The following is a 24,348-nucleotide window of genomic DNA, read 5'->3' as shown; positions in this document are numbered from 1 at the left end:
CTTAGGTTGGATCGTTCTGTAAAACTTAAGGAATAACAGGAACCAGTCGCTGATTAAACATCCTAAGGAAGTTAAATTGCTGGTTGTTACCGGTCCAATATGACCTTTACTCAACAGCTTTGAAGAACTTAATACAAATGGGTTCAATCCTAAAGCATGTGACATGATCAATGCATCCCCTTTAGTGTTAATAATTTATAGAGACATAATAAATGCATCAACGATAAGAGTCACTATAGTTGTGCTGTCTTTATTTGTTTTGGCTGGAATTTAAGCTGACGGAAGGCCTTTACTCGATCATTCATAAAACAACAATGATGACACATTGCTTTTTGTATGCGTGGGGGATTAGAGTTGTCACGGTGCAAAATTTTCATACCAGTGTAAGTTCTGCCAGAACACTGCCAAATACTGGTGTTGTCGACTTTGAAATTGCTTCCCTTGGGCTACGTTTTGAAAAACGGCTGAGACAGAGAGGTCTGGCTTTACTGTATTTTTCCTGACACGCTGTTAAATTTTCACAGAAACACTCTTTTCACACAGCATTTTCAGCAAGAGGAAGATTATAAAAACATTGCCAGTTACCTTCATATTGCTTTTTTTTTAATATATATGTATAAAAAAAGGCAACCCACATACCATAATTAAGCCTTTTTAGGTCCCCTCTGCAGTAAAAATGGAAAACGGGCCTCACAAAATTTAAATTTCCTGTATACCATGAACAAACTTGCCTGCAGAGAGAAGCTGGCTCGAGGCTGAACCTAAACTACTGCCATATTGGAGCTGTTTATTTTGGCGAAAAAATTACTCCCATAATTTCTCTGCAGTTACATCATTTTTTTCTCCATGAGTCAGAAAATGTTAAAACTGAATCCTTTTCACTCACGGGTGCTTTTTTATTTTTGTTTTCACAGTTGTAATCATATAAGGTAGTGCATGTCTGCCGCAAGGTTCATTGAATTAAGAGTTTTACGGAAAATGACATGACAGTTTGCACGTTTAAAATTGCACTGATGTAATATTGTGGTCTGTATACCAATGGTAATACTGCTCTTTGCACCAAGCCTTGTAATGATCATTTTCGAGAGATATTTTTAGAGACAAACACCATGAAAGCTGAGCTGTTATTATAGGTGTGTTCTGTAATACAAGGCTTCAATGATATTTGTTAAAACGGAGATAACAGAGAGACATAAATGTACTAGAAACAAAAAATGTTCTCGCCTTTACTCCTCAATTGATATGAATATGAAAATTGTTGTTCCCTGAGCAGCAACATTGGAGGTTTCCTCAAGAAAGGCACTTAAATAAGAATGTGAAAAGAATTCAGTTCTACCCAAGACAGTTAAATCCTGAAGCCAGAAAATAGAGAGCTGACCATTTAGTTTATGGTGTCACTGGGATGTAAAATTTGGCACTGCTGCGTAGACAATAAATGGGCCACTGACTTTGCTGACCCAAAATATTTTTGTAGGCGTTCCAATTTCAAGGCGCTTCTCTGATTTCTAGCTTTCTATAAAGAGAATGATGGCTTATCTGAATCACTGACTTAACATTAACTCTTCAAACCGGCAGTTTAAACCTGCTGCTCTGGTATGGACATCCAGAGTGGTAAATATTGAATAAATGCACAAAGACAATATGAATAAATATAATATATATCATGTGTTTGGTTGATGCTTTGGTCGATAAATAGGCTGCATATTTTGGTTTTGTAATTCAAGTTTAACATGTTTTGTTTTACAGTATTTTATTTTAGTTATGATTCTGCTGATTAATGTCTTCAGTAATTGTTTGAACAAAAAAAAAATACACTTACACACTTGTACAATCGAATACATTCCAGTATCATATAAATGCAGCGCTTTTGTTTTCACTCCTGGTTGAAGTAAAGCTCTAGGACTATTCTGTGCACACAAAAACTTATTTCTCTCACATTTTCAGTCGCTGAGCACTTCTCTTTTGCCAGGATAATCCATCCACCTGACAAGTGTGGCATATCAAGATGCTGATTAAGCAGCATGATTATTACACAGGTGTCCCGTGGGCTGGCCACTCTGAAATGTGCTATATTTATTTGTTGTTTTTATCACACAGTGCGACAGATGTCAGTGTGCCATTGGAATGTCTACTAGAGCTGTTGCCAGTTAAATGTTCATTACACCACGCCCCTCCACAACCCAAATTCTCTGAAACAACACTGGAGACAACTTATGGTTGTAAATTGAACATTTTATCAGTTTACAGGCAACAGCTCTGGTGAACAGTCCTGCAGCCACAACAGCAATGATCATGCTGTTTAATCAGCATCTTGATATGCAACACCTGTCCGGTGGATGGATTGTTTTAGCAAAGGAGCAGTGCTCACTAACACTGATTTAACAAATTTGTGAACAGAATTGGAGAGAAGTAAGCTTTTTGTGTGCACAGAAAGAAAATCGTCAATCTTTAACTGTAATTTGTTGCATTTGTGTTTATTTTTAATTATAAGTATGCATGGTATTTGCTGATGTATTGAATTCACACATTTATGACAATGTTAACTAGATCTGATCATTTAGACTTCATAGTAGAGCTGTTGTGTTGCACTGCTATATAATATAATCTGCTTACAAAAATGACTTTGAATGTTTTTATTGTGGAAAAAGAATGAAATAATGTCAAAGTAATTTACATTACTTTTAATTTTACTTCTAGAGTCATCATAATCTGGTCATCATTAAACATGAGTGTTAAGTCCTCCTCAGAAATGGGTTTTCCCAAGTGCTTCCCAAAGGCAACAGTGAACGAAGTCTTTGACACAGAGGAGCTTGGCTTCACACTTGTAATGCAGATGGATGCATTACACATTAAAATTTAAAGATCTGTGGCTTATATTTGTAGTTAGGAGCCTTTGAATAAAGCTGTACGAACTGGGCTTATATATATGTCATTGAGCAGCAGTCTGGTTTATTCTGTAGTAAAGTGCAAAGACATCTTCCCTCTTCAACAACAGTATTTTTTTTTATTCAGTGGTATAAAAATGCACAACAAGGTCCCATAGATAACCTGTGAATATAAACACAGCTGGTCTGCTAATTTCTGCTCACACTTACAGTCCATTGCAGTGTGGGTAAAAGCACACAGGTGCACACGGTTGCTCTACAGCTTCTGTCACTGGTGAAACAAGACACTGGGGGATGGAAATGTATAAAATAAATGCTTAAGAAATACTCAGTCCCGTTGGAACACCCAACTGATTTTAGGTTTTCCTGAAGATTTTGGAGATAATCCTCCTTCCTCATTATTCTATTTACTTTCTTGAGAGCACCAGATCCACTGGCAGCAAAACAGCCCCATAGCATATTACTACGAACACCATGCTTTACAGTAGGTATGGTGTTCTTGGGGTTAAAGGCCTCACCTTTTCACCTCTAAACATATTGCTGCGCTCAATTTTTATTTCATCTGCAGAACTTTCCTCTAGAAGGCTTTTTCTTTTTCCATATGATCAGCAGCAAACTTCAGTGGAGCCTTAATTTGCCATGTCTGGAGCGAGGGCTTCTTTCTTGCATGGCAGCCTCTCAGCCCATGTTGACGTAATACACGCTTGACTGTGGACACTGTGACCTGTCTTCCAGCAGCTTCTAATTCATCGCAGACTTGCTTTTTGTTTGACTCTTGACCATCCCGACCAATTTTCTCTCAGCAGCAGGTGATACTTTGCGTTTTCTTCCTGATCGTGGCAGTGACACAACTAGGCCATGCACTTTATACTAACAAACAGTTGTTTGCACAGTTGATCTTGTGACTTGTAACTGCTTTGAAATGGCTCCAACAGACTTTCCTGACTTGTTCAAATCAATAATGCGCTTTTCCAGATAAATGCTGAGCTCCTTACACTTTCCCATTGTAGTGTTTGTGGCTGAGTCTAGTGGGTGTATCAGGCAAGTCCTATTAAAATGGGCCCAGAAAAGTGACCAGCTGTTATCAATCATAATCACTTAGAAGAAGTTAAAAGATTTGATTAACATAACTTTCTACATTGATGGTCATTTGATTTGTTGTGTATATATTTTGGACCCAGCAGATTTGGTCACATTTTCATAGAAAGTAAATGGAATAATGAATAAGGAAGATTATCTCCAAATTCTTCAGGAAAACCTAAAATAATCAGCCAGATGATTGGGTCTTGGGCACAGTTGGTTGTTCCAAGAAGGCAATGATCCCAAACACGTATCAGAAGTGGTAAAGGAATGGCTAAATCAGGCTAGAATTGAGGTTTTGGAATGGTCTTCCCAAAGTCCTGACTTGAACCCCATCGAGAACATGTGGACTGTGCTGAAGAAACAAGTCAGCGCCAGGAAGCTAACACATTTAGTTGAACTTCACGGATTCTGTCAAGAGGAGTGGTTAAAAATTCAACCAGAGGCCTGCCAGAAGCTTGTGGATGGCTATCAAAAGTGCCTAATGGAGGTGACAGCAGATTTGGTCACATGTTCCACTCATTCCATCACAGAAAAACGAGAGCTGTAGAAATCATTGGAAGTGAACACTACCATGATACACATTGTCTTTACAAGTGTATGTAAACTTTTGACTGGGACTGCATTTGGCCACAGAAGATGAATCATGGCTGTGTTAAGCCCTTTCCTGAAGCACCAACAGGAGGTCAAATGTCCCTTTGCCATAACGAACAAAATTGTAGGTCACACAGAAGTTACAGTTGTTGATTAAATCTATCCTAAAATCTTTAAACGCATGGTTGAGCTTTCATATAAAAGTTGCAAAAGATATTAGGAAATCAAGAAAACACACAACTTGCACAACTTTCAGGCCTGTTAAGTGTTGCAAAAACTGGAAGATTGAGCTAACAGTACTTTTTTTTTTTTTTTTAAGATGAAGTTTAGCAATTTCAATTGAAACCGTAAATATTTTGTCAACATTATCCAGTTCACCGGCCTGTGTGAGGAGGCTTCTTGGTCATGTGTCATATCCAAAGAAAGGTGTATTTCGGCTATGAAAAGGCTTGTTGTTGCTGTATTGGTGTGCTATTATTAGAGGACCAATTTTCCCTCTTTCCATAATATCAGTCATCCTGGCATAACTCTGTTTTGCTTGGTTGCCTTTCGAGCACATTCTCTTGACAAGGCCTTTTATAGCCCTGTGCTGAAGTGGCAAGTTGTGTAATTTGGATATTTCTGAAATTAGAGCACTTGGGTGTCACAAAGCTGTGGAATTTATGTCATCAAAGGTCACTCATGAACAGTTAAGCCAGTCTGTTCTCCATGGTTAACAAGACAATTTTGCCTTCATATTTACACTATCACAGATAGTACCAATGGTGGATCCTGTGCTGTTTGAGCTCACACACTCTCTTACGTATTTAGAAAAAGAGGGCTGGTTGTCTCACAATTTGGATTACTCTAAGTGTAGGCAGTCATGTAGGTGCAAACCAAAGCTGATACTATATGCTGGGCAAGAAGTCAAGCCTCAATCAAGACTGTATATTGTTACAGGAGATAAAGCTTTGTCTTTTTCTGTCTCTCTGCTGTTTATTCCCCTGGTACAGAAGCACAGGCTCAGAGGAGGTGGAGTCATGAGTGCACAAGAGGCACCCAATCCTGGGAAGGAGCAGGCGGACGGTGGGAATGCAGCCACAGATGGCCCCTCACCATCCGTAGCCCCAAAATCAACGAGTCCACCACCTGTCACAATAAAGAAAGAGCCTGGGACCTCGGAGACAAGTAACGGGAAAGTGGGCGATGCCAACCCTGCTGAGATCTGTGTTGTCATTGGAGGAAATGATGGAGGAGCAACCGGTGGCGGATCCCGTAGAGCTCAGTCCGAGGGTATGTTTGCCCTTGGTACTCCTCCTCCAACGAAGAGCACAGACTCATGCATAGGTGTGTGAACATACATATGCATATATATATATATGCGTTCCCTGACTGCTATCTTGTCTGGTGTCTCTTGACCCTGACCTTGCTTCCTGACTGAAAGAAAAAATGTCCTGGTTACTCAGGATAATCCACAGACCTTGCTGTAGGCACTTTTTATTGGGACTACTTTCCACAGAAGAAATGGCCCCTTTTGAAAAGCCTGTTGTTGCTGTTGAATTTTTAAAAATGCAATTTTCCAATCCTGTGAGCACAATTGAAATTCCATTTACCTCCATTTTATGGAGTTTTTAGTATTTGTGCAGCAGCTGAAATCTTAAAGTCAAATAACACCAAGACTATCTGCATGGCTAGAGACCGTACCATCAGGGGCAAATGAGAAAATAGGATTTTTTTTGTAATTTAGGTGAATGATTTGCACAAATACACAAATGTGCTGTATGTGCATTCAGTTTTGAGTTTATTATGGACACGTAATGCTGCAATAGGTCACCCCTGCAATAATCCCAATATTAAAAAAGTTTTAATGTTTCTAATATGTAGTGTGTTCTCATTTATATAAAACAGCAGGGGAAAATATTAGAAAGACCTCCACTGTAATGCAATATAATTCAACAGCACCACTTATTACAGCCTCCAATATAACCACCCTAACAGGTAAAAATAAACCTTATAGCCTAGACATTGGTTTTAGCTAGGTACATCCAATAAACAAGCATTTGATCACAATTATGTAGGAGTGTCAAGTTGGACCTATTCATTTGTAGGTTTTGCACTATATAGCATGCCTATAATGCCTATAATGCCTATAATGCCTTTATATTATCGCTGACACCAATCTTGGCTCCTTGTATGTTATTTGAATCAAATAATCAGATTTGTTGTAATTCTCCCCTATTATGCAGCAAAAGCCAAGAAAAGACCTCAGAATCTTAGTATTCAGAAAGCATTTAATGTGTACATAATGTGGAAAATTATGTTTACTTCAGGCTTAGAACTTGAACTGATTATTGTTAATCTTTTGTTTATGCTCAAAGAAGTAATTGGGAGATAGATATGCACTGTAGTTATGATAGGGATTAGTAAGAATACAAGAGAGAAGTAAGATCTCAACTTTTGTGTCAGTCAAATATGCTGTATGCAGGAAATGTTGATGATACTGTCACTTTGTTTTTATGACACTGTTTTGAATTCTCATGCAGGTTCCTATGTATGTGGCGTATGTGGGAAGAAGTACAAGTATTATAACTGCTTTCAGACACACGTCAGGGCACACAGAGGTAAGACATTTTTGTTCATGTATGTATTTTATCACAATGAAAAAGCTTGCCTTGTTTTTCCTCTCTGGACAGTCTGGTCCTAAAATGATTCACTTCCTCTACATGAGTCATGCACGTCCCGTTTTGCCCAGGAATTGTATTTAATAAATTACTTTTTTTTTTTTTTTTGGCCTCTGAATTGTTTTAGTGTGAGTTGGAAGCCAGGAGCAGATGTGAGCACACATTGATCTCCTTGCAGATTTCTTTAAGGCTGACTTATTTTTCCCCTATAGAATCAGAGAGCATGGTTGGAGACGGTCTACCCCCGACACCTAACAGTGAGTACACTTCTGCACACTCGTCTAGTGAACACACTCAAGTTTATTAGCATGCCAGCACAAGCTGCTTCTTTCATACTTGGCTCATTTAACAGATATTATGTTGTTTTTACTTGATAATTCTAAGATCTTTCATGAAGCTGACTTAAAAACAATCCAATGCAACTTATAACTGAAGATGAACAATATCTTTTTCTCTGTGTTACTTAGCAGGCTCAAAGCCGTATTATTTACCCTCTCCTTTTCTCCCATCAGCCTTGTCTCTTCTCTTCTGTAGCCGCCTTCCCATAGGTGAATATCAAGCACTTGTCAGGCAACATCCAATCTAACCTCAGCATTTCTGGCACAGTTATGTCTTATGTGGACACAATGTTCTTATTATCACAATTATGCTTTGCTGATGCAATTAGTTTAGTTCAAGTTTAACTGAATGATCTCACTGGAACAGATTTAAGACCATGTCCTCACAGCCAAAAGCTACACACTGGACCCTCTTTGTCTGACAACAACAATTCCTGTGTTTTAAAAGAGGTAAAGCAGTAACTACGCTAAACAGAAATAAAAAAATTTGACCCCAGTTTTCACAAGTAAAAAGTGAAAGATGTCAAACTTTTTCTATGCACACAAAAGGCTACTTTCTCTTAAATTTTGATCACATTTTTTTATTTAAATCCATGTTAGTGAGCGCTGCTTCTTTGCCAAGAAAATCTATTCATCTAACAGGTGTTTCATATCAAGATGCTGATTAGACAGGTTTATTATTGCACAGGTGTGCCTTGAAAAATACATTTATTATGCATTCAACTCCGGATTTCACTTTACTAGGGCTAGAGATGAGCATTTTTTTGGAGGGGGTCAATGAAACCAGTCAGTATCTAGCATGACCGCCATTTGCCTCTTACAGTGCAACACATTACCTTCGTAAAGTTGATAAGGTTGTTCCATGTGGCCTGTTGGATGTTGGTCCGCTCCTCTTGAATGGCTGCGTGAAGTTGCTGGATATTGAAAGGATTTGGAACGTCGTACACATCAGTCCAGAGCGTCCTAAACATGCTCAATGGCTGACATCTCTGAGTGCGAAGGCCATGGAATGTTTTCCTTCCATAAATTGTACAGATCCTTGCAACATGTGGCTGTGCATTATCATGCTTGCGACTTGAGGTGATTTTGGAGGTCACTGAAGTGCATGAAGGGTGCGACAATGGGCCTCGTGATCTTGTCACAGTATCTCTGTGCATTCAGATCGCTGTTAATAAAAGGGGTTAGTTGTCTGTAGCTCATGCCTGCTAATACCATAACCCCGCTGCCACCATGGGGCACTCTGTTCACAACTTTCCCTGCAGAGATCACTTCTAAAGTACCAGATGCCATTGAAGGTGAGCATTTGCCCACTCAAGTCGGTTCCGATGACCAACTGCAGTCAGGTCAAGATGACTGACAATAAATTAACTAGCAGATGAGATTCTTTGGCTTTGCAAACCAACTGTTGCATCAGCTGTTTGGTTGACTCAAACAATCTCGCAGGTGAAGAAGCCGGATGTGGAGATCCTGGGCTGATGTGGGTTGCACCTGGTCTGCGGATGTATTGCCAAATTCTTGGAAACAAGATCGGATATGGCTTGTGGTAGTGAAATAAACATTCAATTCACGGGCGACAGCTCTGGTGGACATTCATGCAATCAGCATGCCAACTCCACACTCCCTCAAAACTTGGGACATCTGTGGCATTGTGTTGTGTGATAAAACTGCACATGTTTGAGTGGCCTGTCATCCTGACTAGTCCAAGGAACACCTGTGCAATAATCACGCTTAATCAGCATCTTGATTTGCCACACCTGTCAGGTGGATGGATTATCTTGACAAAGGAGGAGTGCTCAGTGAGACAGATTTTAACAGATTTGTGAACAAAGGCGAGAGAAAGTAGCCTTTTGTGTGCACATAAAAAGTCTTGCATCCTTTTTATTTTGACTCATGAAAAATGGGAGCAAAAACAAAAGTGTTGCGTTTATATTTTTGTACTCATAAAAGTATGCATGAGTGGGGATGTTGCTCTTTAATTGCATTGTATATCCGCTGCCAGGGCCTGCATTTATCAGGCATCTTAAAAATCACTCCCAGGAATCACGGTGAAAGTTTGATTAGGACTAAAAATACTCCTACTCCTCCTTAGTGTAGTACTTGAGTTATTTATAAAGCTTCCTACACACACACACTCAGCAATCATTACATGAATGTGCACATCGCTGAAAGGCAACACTATCAACATGGCAGGGAGAAAAGGAAAAAGCAATCATCTGCAGACAGAACAACAGTCATTTATTTTATAGCTGCACGAGGAGTATAGGCAGAGTGTAACCAAAAGGTCTGTGACAGTGTTAATAAGTAGGCCAGAGAGGCTGATTTGCAAAAAAAAAAGAAAAAGCGCTGATAGATTAAATTCTTAAGAGGATGGAACATCCTGTAAAGCATTTTGGTCGACGCCACATATTTAGACTTTAAACTTGATAATGACTGGCATGCCAATTTATAAGTGTATTTTAAATATAACTTTCTTCATCGAGGCGTCCAAGTGATCCCAAAAGAACGTGGCAGCAAGTAAAGATTAAACAAGCTGAGGCCAGTTATAACCTGTTTTAAATGCAGTTAATTTGATACAGATAGATAAAAAGTCACAGCCTGAGGAAGATGGAAACTGGTCAGTGATCCAAAGAAGTTTGAAGCTCAGGTTTAGGGCAGAAAAGGGAGGATGTGGAAGTACTGTGACCTTGGTTTTTTAGCCTGCTTAACACCAGACTTGTTCTTGGTGCAGAAGACAACACAGGCTTTAGTGTTGTGGAGGAGTTCTTGGAGTTGAAGAGTATTTCAGGAACCCAGCTAGGACAAACTTTCTGCAGCTCTGACTAAGTGGGCGTTCAGACCGAAAAACAGCCCTGCGTTTAAAAAAAAAAATGAAAGCAGGCGTTGGTGGGGGTGTGTTGCTTCAGGTACCAGTGAGATCCAGGAAGTCTGATAGATCATGTATCTATTTAAATCATTAGAAGCCAAAACACTGCAGAGTTTTATAATACTCATACTACGAGACAGAAATGTTTTCACACTGACAAGATTTTAAAGTAATAAACCAGGAATATGCAGTTTCATGTATTTGATTGGCTAGTGCAGCCTTGCCAGAAGACATTTCATTGTGGCAAAAGTTGAGCCAGGTTCAACTTGTTTGCTGTATGAATTTTTTTTTTGCTTGATCCCCTGAGTCAGTTACCCTGATGCATCCACTGAGTGGTCCCATTCAGTTGGTGCAGTAATGTGAGGAGTCTTTAAAAAACCTGGCTCCATATTTATTAAGCATCTCAGAATATCTCTTTGGAATCACGCTGAAAGTTAGATGAAGACTAAAAATACACAAGAGCACAGCATGAGAGGTAGAAATGAGGCCTTCTAAACACACACAGACACGCAAACACACAGTCAAAATTAAAATGAGTAGTAGTAGTAGTAGTAATAGTGGACACTTTTCCTATTGATTGTGAAATCAAATGGAAAATGTTTATTTTATTTCCAGTTCTGTTCAATCGGCAGACAGTGTACAACCTTAACTTGAAATCACGCTGTACTTTGGCATTTATCGGCCAAACATCAGTATCGGCCGATATTCGCCTCGTTGACTGCTATTGGCCCATGAGAAAGCAAGATGACCTTCACCAATAGGAGAAGCTGATGTTTACATGATGTGTCACATCAGTTTCATGCAGGCACATTCATGAACTGCATGATCCCAACCATCAGTTTGTGAGGCAATGTATATACTGAAAAATGATTCTCATTGAGTAGGTAGCTGTATAGCAGGCCTTTTGAAGCAGTAACATTTGAGAAGAAAAATCTTCCATGTGAATGAAGGTTATATTAAAGGTTGTTTCATAAATTTGTACCATAAAATCTGTGCTCTTTAAAAGAGTAATGAAGGTCAGACTGACTTTAAAACAGGACTTTTTTAATAATAGAGATTTCATTGTTTCCACGGCACAAAAGAGGAAAAAAATAACAGCAAAAAAACACAACACATTGATACCTGCATCAGCTATTGGCCAAATTATTACTTAAAAGGGACAGTTCACCCCAAAATCTCAAAAAAATGTCACAATCAGTGCATCCTTAGAAATATGTGATGGCTTTTAGTGCTCACCAAGTGAAAATGAAATGCCGGTTTCCATTTTTATTTGACTGACAGCAGGATTTTCCCCAGTTTTGTTTTCTGAAATACTTAATCCGTCAAAATCAGTGGGCAGGATATAACATCCAATTTCTTGAGCTATTATTGAAACTCTCAAATCAGAGTCTGTTCAAGGTTGTCAGATCTTTTTCTTTTAGAGGCACTTGAAAATAGGGACTTGTCTCGCCTGCCCTCGCAACCTGCAAGGATCATGCAAACATAACCAGTGGTTTATGTTGTTACTGTGTTATTGGTTTACTCCACATGTCCTCACCTATGCTGGGAGCAATGATGTAATGTGAGCCTTAATCACACTGACAAATGCCAGGAACCCACAAATTTGTGGTAAATAGTTTTAATCACGTTAATTGGTGGGGAAATTATAGAATATGCATGGTACTGGAGCCTTGAGGTGTTATAAATGCAATTACAGTTAGGCACCCTAATAATCGCTTTTGTAGCTGTACTTCCTTGTTCCCAATTTAGCATAATCGCATGGACCCTTTCACTGTGAAGTGGAGAAACTGGTTGTTTTAAATGAACTGTACTGGCTTTTCTCTTTTCCCCCGGTATCACATTTCTCGGACAGCCATTTTCTCTGTTTCCAAAATATGGAAAATTCTATTTTGACAAACGTTATCTCACTTTTAAAAGCAGAAGTAGAAATTATGAAGAAATGTTTTCAGAACACAAAATCATTCCAGAGAGGCATATTTTCATGCAGCTGATTGAGTTAACAGAGTCAGAACGGACTGGAGAAAACGTGGAAGTTGTCGCCTTGCTGCTAAATGATAAAACATTTGTCACATGGGTGTGTAAGGTGAGAGGTGATCTGCAGGGGCAGCATCAGTCAGACATATTAATATGGAGAGAAGACTAAACCTGAACCAGCTGGAGAAAGGAGGTTAGAATTTGACTTGGTCTTACGGTTCCTCGGTGCCACGCTATTTATGCAACAGATTGCCTTCAGACAGGGTTTCACTGTAGTGTGCCAAGAGGCACTTCAGGTATTCTTGTCAACAGCCACCTGGCTGCACGATGCTTCCCACTGCAACAAAATCAGAAAGAATGGAACAAGTAATCTGCATTCTTCGTCCTTTGTCTGAGAAGCAATATTATTAAATTTATTAGCAAATTTAAAATCTAGTTTTGTATGTTTGGGTCATAACAAAAATTCAATTCAATGTGACAGTTCACATAATCCGGTTTGACTCATTACAAGTATGTAAAATCTGAGAAAATCCTAGCAGAACAGAAGGACAAATGTCTTTTCTCTCTGAAAAACTCTACTTTTTATTGTACTTTCTAACACTATTTTTAATTCAATCAACTGATTGACTCAGGAATTTGATTAGCATGCATATTTTTATAGCTTTGTTTGTATAGAGATGTTTCTCTTAAAAATAATCAAATCATTATTAACTTTTCTCTTACTTTTCCCTCAGGGATTCATCCGCCTATTTGTCTTGTTTATCTAATCTCATTTAGCCCCCCTCTCTCTGTCTGTCCCAATGCAATCAAATCCTTGGCTGTGTGTGTTTGAATCTTTCTTCATTTATCCATTTTTCTATTGCAGAATGACTTAAAGCAGGACTCCTGAAATAGCCCTCTGAAATACTTACAGTAATTGGAACACCTTTGGGTACAAGGTGCACTGTAAACTATGCACCAAAGCAAAGTTTAAAAAGTCATTATAAGGTTATTATCTGCCCAGTTTGCAGTTTTGGATTCATCCATCCCCAGAATCCTGGTTGTCTGTGCCAGTCCTATCCAGTGTCTGCCTGCCTATGTGTCAGTCACGTAAAAACAATGCTGCTCTCTCTCTCTTATCTGTTTATCTGCAGGCAGCTTCCGTTACTCCTGTGACATCTGTGGCAAGAAGTATAAATACTACAGCTGCTTCCAGGAGCACCGTGACCTGCATGCAGTTGATGGTAACTATGAGTTTTTTGGAATATTTGCATGACAATTCTTTTTTTTCTTTTCTTTAACACTTTCAAAACTTCAACCGGAAAACCACTCACAAGGGAACTTTTCATTTCACTGCCCCCTCACTTCAGAATCCCTTCTTCCTGCAGCAGCAACGAAATCTGAGTAGCACGTTAAAGAGGAGTAGAGCAGGAAGAAAAAAAAAAGTATTTAAAACGGACTAGTTATCATTTCAGTGGGGTTTTATAAAGCAGAGTAAATAAATCAAATGGTAAAATATTTTATAACAGTAAAACAGGTCTAGGCTAGTCCCACCTGACCAGGTTTAAATGGATTATTGCAACATACCCAGACCTATATAAAAGTCATAAATCATAATTTATTTGATCCTGAAGCAGTTTGATGTGATAGTGAGATCATGGAGCCCTGCTGTATAAGCAAAAGCTCAGAAGAAGCAGCCAACCGTCACAAGACAGCTCACACTAAAAGAAGAGTTGATCTTTCAAGTTTGGTCAAGTTGATGATGTTGGAAAGCAGTTGGAAGAGTTTGAAATTGCAAACTCATGAATGTGTATTGAGCTAAGGAACGAAGATTAAAATTGTGTCCAGACACACGGACCAATCATTATTTAGTAAGAAACAAACCAGGCCTTTACAAGCTTTGAACCCAGTGAAAACAGGGTCACATTAGGATTGAAAACCTTGAAATCAACACAGGTACATGGTACAAGTATCTACCTATGCAAATAAAGCTACTGAATGTAATATTAAAGCCGGTGAAAAGTCTTAAAAATGATCTGTTTTCAAAAAATGTAAAGGGATGGAGTAATATGACGTCTTTGTTAATATATATGCAATGAATATTAATGCACCCCCCTACATTTTCTAGGAAATTAAAATAATCTTTCTTGGGAAATGATACAGTCAAAGGTTTTCAGCTCTGAAGCTAAATTTAGCAAGATCTGTGAGACTCAATTTTTTATGCAGGGCCAAATAACTTCTGGGTGTGATATAACTGTAATAACACTACACGGAAGCATAAATTGGTTGCAGGAAAGTAAAAACTAGTGGCAGATATTATTTTTCTGAAAGTGTAAAGATTCTTCATTTGTATAAAAAAATAAATTGTTTGTATCAAGTTGATTACTATAAAACATTCTGTAACAAGTATTCAAATAAATTACTTTGTTAATTATCCTTAGGGCTTCTTGGATGTTCAGTACAAATTTCAACCCAATCCAGTGAAAAATAAGCGATTTCTGAGGCTTACATTACACATACAAGGCATGCCAAAAATGATGAAATTTAGCCCAGAGGCCCAAACTTCAAACATTCATAACTAAAAAAGTATTTGGAGTAGAGCTACAGGATTTTGCAAGGTCCCATGAATTTAATAAAAGTTTTTTACATGAATTTTCCTCGAGAAAATCCATGAAATGAACTGGGAAAAGTTCTGAATTCTGGACGAGTTGGCATGGAATGACCCATATAAAAGTTAACAGTGGGACATTACAACTCTCCGCCTTACAGTAGAAAAACATAGATGTTGTGGTTGCTGAACTTTGTAGTTGAACTATGTGTTATATTTATAAATGGTTTGCTTAAATACAATGATAAAGGGAAGAGCAAAGAGGATGTAGCACATTCAAACTAACATTTTACATAGAAGCAAGATGAGATCAATGTACAATCATGAAGTGAAGTATTTTCCTTTTTGTTCCTCATCTCTCTCAGATCCGTATGAACAGGTAGTGTTACCTGTGGATGGCCTTAAAGAGGAGGAGCCAGTTGAACCCTACCAGAAAATTGGACCAAGTAAGACTGTTTGATGTACTTTTTTCAGTTAGTACCACAGACATACAATGGCAGAACAAGATTATGAAATATACTATAAACCCTGTAGCTTACGCAGCAAATTATACCCTCTAGAAGAAGTAGATTATATTAGGACCATTTGTCACTGTAACCCATTTCGTTTCATATGTTTCCTGTTTTATGACAATGACAGTGATTTAGGGGGAAAATCAGAAACCTGACTCAAGGCATATTGTCTTATGTGGCATAAAAACTCCAAATAGATTTAAGGTGCATCCATCATTCCTTTTGATTGTTCTTTGACAGCTTTAAGTCCACCTGTGTCCAGTTCAGTGCATTGGACACAGTTTGTAATGGCCTAAGTCATGGTGATGATCCATACTAGAAAAGTAACAGTAAGCAATATGAGCTAACTCCACACTGGAAAGGTTTCAGAACATGAGTCCAAAAGTCCTCCTTCGCAGGGGAAAAAGCACTCGCCCACCTCCGCAGAGACCGCGGGTTCAACCGACGGCAGCGGGTGTCCCTTCAAACACAATTGGCAGTGTTCGCAGGTGGGAAGCCTGCACTTGTCACTGCACTAATGACTCCTACTGATTGGGGGGTGGGGAGGGGCAGCGTGAACCTCTATGCACATTGCAGGGACACCCTCTGTGTATTTTACTTTCTCTAATATTGAGGTTTTGCTAAATGTAAACTTGCAGATGGGAATTTTCAGTCGGGAAAAGATCTGATCAGATTCACCAGCTCCTTCCTCTTCTCCACTCTGTTACGACCTCCTGTTTTCTGCTTCTCCCTATTGAAATAAGACTTGATTAACAAAATGATTCTGTCCCCACTTCTTTTTAATTGAACACAACTAATCCAACAAACTGGATCTTAAATGATATGATAAAGGTTTTAGCAGTGACACGGATTTTGATGAAAACAAAGGTTTTAATTGTGTGTTTTCTTGCCTGCAGAAACTGGGAGCTATGTTTGCGAGTTCTGTGGGAAGCAGTACAAGTATTTCAACCCCTACCAGGAACATGTTGCTCTTCACACACCAATGGGTGAGCCTGTTTAGTTTCTCCTTCAAGCCTTTTTGTGTAGGCTTTGATGTAAAGGTTGTGACGTCAGTGTTTCCCAACACATAGACTTTACTTTACTTTTTTAGCATTTTATGTTAAATTTATGCTTCATAACAGCGGCCCACTTGCTGCTATGACAATGGAATTGCAGGTGAACAAAACAGAAAGGTGAGAGAAACAGAAAGGTGAGGCAAGCCAGTGTGCTCGCATTAAGGTGGACAATTAAAGCACCGCTATGTAATGTTGGTTAAAGTTGATTGTTGAGTCTCATTCTCAGGTCGTCAAATACTGACGCCCCCCGCCACAAGTACACAGCCATTCTGTGGGAAACACTGGATGTCGTGCTTACAACAACAGTCATTTCCGGGTAGACGACTGGTGATTGCAGGACATTTGTGAAACTGGAAAACTTGTTTACTTCCATTGTCATTTTCAGCCCTAACTGTAGGGCTGTGGCCCAACAGATAAGTTAGGTCTCCAGCCTAATGTTAGTGAAAGTTTTATAAAAGCATCAAACATACATTTAATTAGAAAGAGATGTTTACACTTTGAAATAATATCATGAAAAATAAAACTGAATGTTAGCCACGTGGAAGAGATTTTCTGCCCGGAAGTAACTGAGAAACAGTTAATTTCTTCTATTTTAGTCATTTGTTTGTTTGTATAAATATTTGTAAAATGTAGGCTCCTATGGATAAAAAGTGACGTCATCTTGAATATTGTTTTTATATTGAGCTACAACTGACTCTGAGAATCTTATCTCTATGTAGCCTCCTTTGATTTGAAGGCATCACGGGTACAGGAATGTGGTAGCATGGATATGACCAAATATGGCCATAGCACAACTGGTAAGATAAAAAGTAAGCAACCTTTTATTACAATTCTACATTTTTTCATTAGTTTTCTTGATTAATAGTATTTCCTGAACAAAGTTTGCATGCCTCATGACCTCGACACACACATACCATAGTTCTGCCTGCCAATTTGAATAAAAACATCAATCCTAGGTATTATTCACCTTGATAGCAGCACAAAGAGCCCCAGAGCAGGTTGTTTTCTCTTTCCCTTTTATTATTTTTATGTATTCATTTAATTTTTACCATTTACCTGGAACCAAATATGATATTTACTCATCATATACATTATATTTTTCATTGGTGATGTAGAACTCGAATGCTTTGTAATTGACTGAGGGTGTTGGAAATGTGTCAGGTTAAAATTGAGCAGACATTGATGTTAGAAAATGAGAAAACAACCCAGTGAACATGATTGGAAACCAAACACCGATTGGCTTTCCTGTTGAATAATGTCTTTTTGAAATAGCAGCCAGTCGGTTTACTATGATATTGGCATGACTGGGTTTGAGGGCAGGGACCGTCACAGTAATATCACAGTCCTGCTGTGAGGGCATAGTAGAAATTCATAAGAGCATACCTCACTCTGGCTAAAGTGTGTTACAGTCAGCCAGTGGAAACAGGATTTAAGAGAACCCGAAGAGATTGAATATAAGGTTCTGGGTCACCTTGCCACTGTATTTGTGGCAACCCTGCTGGAAACTATTAACCTTTAGTGAATGGTTAATTGCACAATTTAAGTGATGATACATTTAACACTTTTTTTCTTGTTATGAATCTTTCTCTAATTGCCTCCAGCACCTAAACACATTAAAGTTTTGATTAAAAACATTAAAATGAAATTTAACACAGACTGTGTAGGTTCTCCAATTTCTTTTCAAATGTTGGTCTCATTAAAGCTGTTGTATTTTTTTTCCCAGGCAGATTCATAAACGCAATAAGTAAAATTAATACAAAAATTAGACTGCTTTTCGCAGACAATTTTAGATCATGTTTCCCAGCTGCATTGCTTCACCAAAATGTTTATCCAGCTGTCATAAATCGTTGATTCTTCTCCCAACTGGTTCTGTATTTTGTGGTACATGACCCCGCCCCCCTCCCCCCCTCCATCTTTCTGCTAAGAAGCGCTCTGCCATAAAGAACTATTTAAAGCATGGCACACACTCGCATCTTAGAAGTGGGTCAAAAAGATGGAATGAAGACGAGGAATTAAACCCATATTTAAATGTAATATGAACATTTGGATCCTTTTATCGGGGCTGTTAGCGTGATTGATTTGCATGCAGCAAACTAAAATTAAGATTATCTTTGACTTTGCTCCATCTTAACTAATGTGTGGGTTCATAGATTATCGACGTTATTTAGTGTGGGCATGTCACTCATTGTCTCTCCCGTGTTTTCACTTACAGACAGTCCATTCAGGCGGAAACTGGAAAGTGCAATTCAGTCTAGTCTGGTTGACACAAACAGCTCGCAAAATTCAAGCGGTGAGCGCCGAGTATCTTATTTTATGTGGATGTGTGTGTATTTGTGTGGAAATGTATCATTTCTGCTTGAACGGTGGAACGTATTTTCAGTTCAGCTGGCCTGAAAATTGAGATGGGGTGGCAGAGGATGTAAAGAGGTTTGTCTGACCTACCTTGCAACAATTGTTACTATATAAAACTCAACTGTAAAAGGTCTAATAATATTATTCTTCCCCATAGTCAGACCATGAAAATACAGACCCTGTTGAATACCTTGTTGGATCAACTTTGGCTGATAGCAGCTGGCAGTGGGGCTGGGCAATGTATTGATATTTTATACTTAATGTGATATGAGACTAGATAGTGTCTTAGATATTAGATATTAATGATATGTGTCTTTTTCTGGTTTTAAAGGCTGCATTACAGTAAAGCAAACTCATTGTGTTAGTACCAAAATTGTGGCAATGTCAATATTGAGGTATTTGGGGGAAAAATATAATATTTGATTTTGTCGCCTGGTCCTAGCATTTATGAAGACGTATATTATGTATTGTAACGAAGCCAAAAGTATCATAACAAAATTTTAAGACCATATCGCCCAGCCCTACATGGCAGTGATCTTAAAATAGACTTGTAATTAAAGTCCCAGAAAACTTACTTTCTTAATCAGCCTCTCACTGTGAGCAATGCTGGCCTACATGAACGCAAAATTGTCTGCAAAAGTTACAAAAGTTTTGGTAGTTTCTCATCACAGACAGTTTTCTGTCAGTGCTGTTTTCTCTGTACTTCTCTCACTGTTTTTAAGTGGTTTGGCCGGTGATGTCACATACATCTGTGCACCGGTAATATATGAATCAGAATCTGATGACGGTGTGTCATTTGTGTGCTTATTTTGCCAGGCCACTGTCAATGAAACCTGACCGAACCACACCCACTAAAAACACAATATACCTAAAGGATGATTGTATTTTTCAGACTTGACCTTTGATACTCATTTAGCAATGAATATTTAATGTGATATTAAAAATTAAGATTTTAAACTACCATGGGTATAACTAAAAGCTGGCTGTATTTATATCAGTGCTTCACTTAACTACTAATAGTTAATGTGTGCTCCTCTCTGTCGATGCTGCAAGTCTGCTGTTATACACTTAACCAGCAAACATGTGACATCAGTTGTCATACCCCACAAGCATTTCATGATAACTGTTACTTGGTACTTGTCACATCTCTCTTGCTTAATTTCTCTAGATAAACTACTACCTGGCAAGCAATTTTCTTTAAAAAAGGAAAAAAAGAAACTCCACAGTGTTGATCAGTCTCAAACTAGCCCTTTTGGCATGCAAGATGAAGGACTTGTCTTTCAAGTTTAGTAGGTTGCACTTCTAGCTTTCCTCAGTAAATGTGGCGTTGCTTTTGTGTGCTTCTTTTTTGATGAAGTGAACTACACAGAAAAAGGAATAGGCTGTACACTTTTTCTCTACGGGTGTGGTTCTGATGTGTGTATACGGTGCATGTGGTGACTTGTTAATAAAAGATTTTTTTTTGTAATGGGCCTTAATCTTTTTAACACCCATCCGACACTTTGGAAGAGAAAGTTGTTTGCCTGTAATACATGCAGCGTATGAAATTGATTGTATAGTCACAGTAATAGTCTGTATCAAAACATAGAAATATACAGTAAATGCTCTTTGATTGGAAATGATGCTTTCCTTTTAAATTAACACTTAAGGCAGTGACTAAATAAAGAAGGGAAAAGACAGAGAGGAAGGCCCACCTTGTTTAGTTTTAACTCCCTCTCTTACCTCTTGTCCACAGGAACTGCGAGCCCTCTGGTGGCCACCTCCTTCTCTACAACCCAGAGTAAGTCCAACCCCACCTTCCTGCTCATAAAGGAAAATATGCACGCTCCCTCCTTCTCATTTCACCTTTTTTTTCTCGTCTGCTTCAGTTTTTGTTAATCTGTCACTGTTTGGTGCAATAATCCATTGTGATTATACAGATTTTCTGCATTTAGCTTCATTATCACTGGGGAATGTCTGATCAGGATTGTTAACATTGGTCTTAACGTACATTTGCATTGTGTTTAGACTTAGTCGTGTCTTGTAATGATCAAATACTAAGCTGTCTCATACTGTTGCAAGGAACAAAGATTGTTGGAAAAGCAGTTACATTTTTAAAAATGTTTTTATTTAAAGATGTAGACGTTTTGTTATTATGTTTCTTTTTATCTGATATGATACAGTAGGAACAGACAGAAATGTGAGGAGAGATAACGAGGTGGAAAGACATGCAACAAAGGCCTCTGGTTGATTCAAATATAGGGACATTGTGATTAAACCCCACAAGGACGCCCCAACACACAACTTTTAAACATTGCTGCAATTATTTGCGAAGTAACGAAGAAAATGCATCACAGTTTTTCAGAAATGCTGCAGCAAATTGAGTCACTTCGTCCACAAAAAGTACTTGGTGGAACTGACTTTAATAGCTGCTGATTTGGTATAGATAAGGGACCATAAAGGCTATAGAGGCTAGTAGATGGACAGATGCACAGTGTATTTATTTTGTACTCTGGCAAAGAGTCAACGCTCTTCTGGGCCTTGTGATTTTTTAGAACCCTACACTTGTGGTGCCTGTGGCATCCAGTTCCAGTTCTACAACAACCTGCTGGAGCACATGCAGTCCCACGCTGGTGAGTCCACGACTACAGATGCATGTTGAGTTCAACAGAGAAACAAATACAGAATGTGAACACACCCTTGGTGGCTGCAGTGCATGTCAAAGTCCGTATGATCCCACGTAATATTTAATTTTTTTACTGAGGTGCAGCCTTTAAATTTATTGCACACAAGTTGAAACGCAAAGAATATATAAGGGTTGTTGGAGATCTGGTTCTGAGGCTGCTGGATACAGTTTTTATGTTTTGTTGCAACAGCAGTAGAGGCATAGTATTATTGTTTTTATCATAATTAATCATTAACCAATTCAATGTCCGAAAGAAAGACCAATTCCAATCTAAATCAACCACAGCTGAAAGTCATAACAAAATGATGTCGTCTTGCCAACAAAAATATAAATTTTACAATAGTACGAAAAGGAGAATGGCAAGCAAAAACCCATGTGAGAAGCTGTAACCACCTAATATATGGTATTTCTACTTGACAAATGACTTCAGTGCAGTTTATCCTCTTATGCATGAATCATGTTGCCTGTCCCTGCATGCAGTTAAAATTAAACATTTATTATTTGGACAGTCTTAAAATACTGTTATCCAGGCTTGACTATGAAAACAAAAACTATTTACATTAGTTGATAATTTATGATAATGTTTTTCTATCTGGCGAATGCTGGGAGACTAACTTCATTTAATGACACACCCTGCAAGATTAGTGGCTGATCTTTTGACTCAGAAAATTTGTTTTGTAAGCTTGCATAGCTGGTTTTAAAGGCACACTCTGTTAATGACAGAATCACTGATGTATTTTTGTCTTTTCTTTTGCTGCCAGTGATTGTTTGTTTTAATTTTGTGTCATAATTTTATACTTTACTTTTCTCTCCGCTGGAAACGCCTAACAGACACTATCCATTGAAACCCTACAATGTTTTCGCTGCTACCTGATGTTCCATCTCTGTTTCTCCTCAGCGGACAACGAGAACCACACCAAAGGGGACTCTCCCAAAACCTCCTCAGCCTCCGGTCCTCAAGAGCAGCTTTGGAGAGGTTCTCAGGCTCAGGCTCAAGCTCAGGCCCAGGTCCAGGCCCAAGCCCAGGCCCAGGCCCAGGCCCAGGCTCTTTCCTCAGTTAAACTACAAATCCAGCCTCAAAATATCTCCCAGAGAAACCACACTCTCAGCCGTAAGTACTGCTATCTGTATTGCCATCAACTTTATTTCACATTTTTACTCAGTATACAGAGCTATTTAAACGTTCATATGCCATTTGAGTCTATGTATACTGCATTAGATAATAGTTCAAATGGAAAAATATTCTACATAGCCGATGATTTTTCCTTAAATTCAAAGTCTGATCTGTAGACATCTCTATGATTCCTTATTTCCATTTTCCTTCTTAGATACTGTGTGTTTTCCACCAATATGTCAAATTAAAAAAACATTAACACTAATTATCTTTATGTTTTGCTCTGCCTTCCTACCCATCCATCTGCTGTCTGTGCTGGCAGAGAGTAATGGACTACCTGAGAAGGAGCGACAGCAGGTGGCTGAGCGCCTCTTACGGGTAATGTGTTCAGATCTGAGCATGCTAAATGTGCTCAACAGCAAGGACTTCCTGAAGTTGGCACAGACCCTAGTGGATACCGGTGCTCGTCACGGAGCCTACTCCACCCGCGATGCTTTTGGCAACATGAGTGCCTTGGCAATGCGCCAGCTGCCCCGCATGTACAACCAAGTCAAAGTCAAAGTCACGTGCGCTCTGGGCTCCAATGCTTCACTTGGCATCGCCGTCACCTGCCACTCCCAGTCAGCAGGCCCAGATGCTTGCTACGTTCTAACAGCCTACCAGGTGGAGGGCTCGAGACTGAAGCGCTACGTGCTTGGTGTGAGGGAGGCGGAGCTGAGGGAAGGGCCTGAGCAGATTCACCACTGGGTGCAGAATGTGCTGTCTGAGTTTGTGATGTCAGACATCCGCACTGTGTATGTCTCAGAGCCCAGAGTTTGGGCAGCAGGATTTTCAGGATCACCTCTCGGTGGTGGCGCCGGCCGGGGCAGGATATGCTTGCGATGCGCAGGGTGTTCACTCGGTGCAGTTGTCCAGGCAGTTCTTGGGAAGCGCAGCCTCCAAGCACGAGGTCTTCATGAGTTGGCTGAGCTTCTCTCAACATGCAGGGAAATCGCCTCCTCCTCAACGCTGGCACTTCGTGAGGACCAGTGTACCAACACGTCCGCAAGCACAACCGAGGAAGGTACACAGGGCAGCGCTGCACAATGCCCCACCCCTCCATGCTGGGATCGTATGGCTGAATCTCTTCTGCAGGTCCATGCCCACTTTGAACAGATTTGTGAGGCCTATGGACGCAGCAAGTCCACAGCTCCAGTCCTCCAGGGTCTCAACAAGCATCTGCTGGGGACGCTGGCTTGTCTGCTGGCACCTCTACGCCTGGCAGCGCTGGAGCTGAGCAGCCAGAGGAGACCAACCTTACAGCAGGTGCTGCCAGTCTACCTACGCTTAGAGAAGTTCTTCACGTCCAAAGCTGGAGAGGCTGGAACCGGCACGGCTAGCAAACTCTGCCACTACTTCCTTGAAGCACTCAAGGAAAACTTCAAGGTACTGAGCTGGTACAGCTTTTATTAAGTTATTTAAATGAACATTTAGCTGTCAGAGTCATAGGATCAATTGAAATAGGATTCAATTGTTTGTTCAAAACAAACAATTGAACATTTGATGCCAATTTTCAATACCTGACAGTTGGTCACAGGTATTGTAGTTCAATACCCAGCCCAGTTAAGAGATATTTGATATGCGATGGATGCATGGTTTTAGGAAGAAGTGACAGTCATTGCAATGTTCT

General features: G+C 39.3%; 1 protein-coding gene across 13 annotated transcripts in view; it reads left to right on the top strand.

The window, feature by feature from the left end:
* Positions 1–24,348, top strand: part of znf618 (zinc finger protein 618) — a 36,691-nt gene that overhangs the window by 5,749 nt on the left and 6,594 nt on the right. The window contains exons 2-15 of one of the 13 annotated variants that reach the window (XM_084383000.1): positions 5,552–5,831; positions 7,082–7,159; positions 7,432–7,476; positions 7,732–7,767; positions 13,528–13,617; positions 15,347–15,427; positions 15,892–15,981; positions 16,390–16,479; positions 17,268–17,357; positions 18,761–18,838; positions 20,636–20,680; positions 21,435–21,512; positions 22,464–22,676; positions 23,002–24,104. In XM_084383000.1, the coding sequence (XP_084239126.1) occupies positions 5,579–5,831; positions 7,082–7,159; positions 7,432–7,476; positions 7,732–7,767; positions 13,528–13,617; positions 15,347–15,427; positions 15,892–15,981; positions 16,390–16,479; positions 17,268–17,357; positions 18,761–18,838; positions 20,636–20,680; positions 21,435–21,512; positions 22,464–22,676; positions 23,002–24,104 (2,370 nt within the window). In that variant the 5' untranslated portion in view covers positions 5,552–5,578. Of the gene's footprint in view, positions 1–5,551; positions 5,886–7,081; positions 7,160–7,431; positions 7,477–7,731; positions 7,768–13,527; positions 13,618–15,346; positions 15,428–15,891; positions 15,982–16,389; positions 16,480–17,267; positions 17,358–18,760; positions 18,839–20,635; positions 20,681–21,434; positions 21,513–22,463; positions 22,677–23,001; positions 24,105–24,348 lie in introns of all 13 variants that reach the window. The other 12 variants (XM_084382998.1, XM_084382993.1, XM_084383004.1 and 9 more) reach the window with 12 other exon arrangements.

The sequence above is a fragment of the Pagrus pagrus genome (assembly GCF_965226575.1).
Source record: "Pagrus pagrus genome assembly, chromosome: 19".
In the NCBI taxonomy this organism is placed as follows: domain Eukaryota; kingdom Metazoa; phylum Chordata; class Actinopteri; order Spariformes; family Sparidae; genus Pagrus; species Pagrus pagrus.
This window is presented reverse-complemented; position numbering and strand designations above follow the sequence as displayed.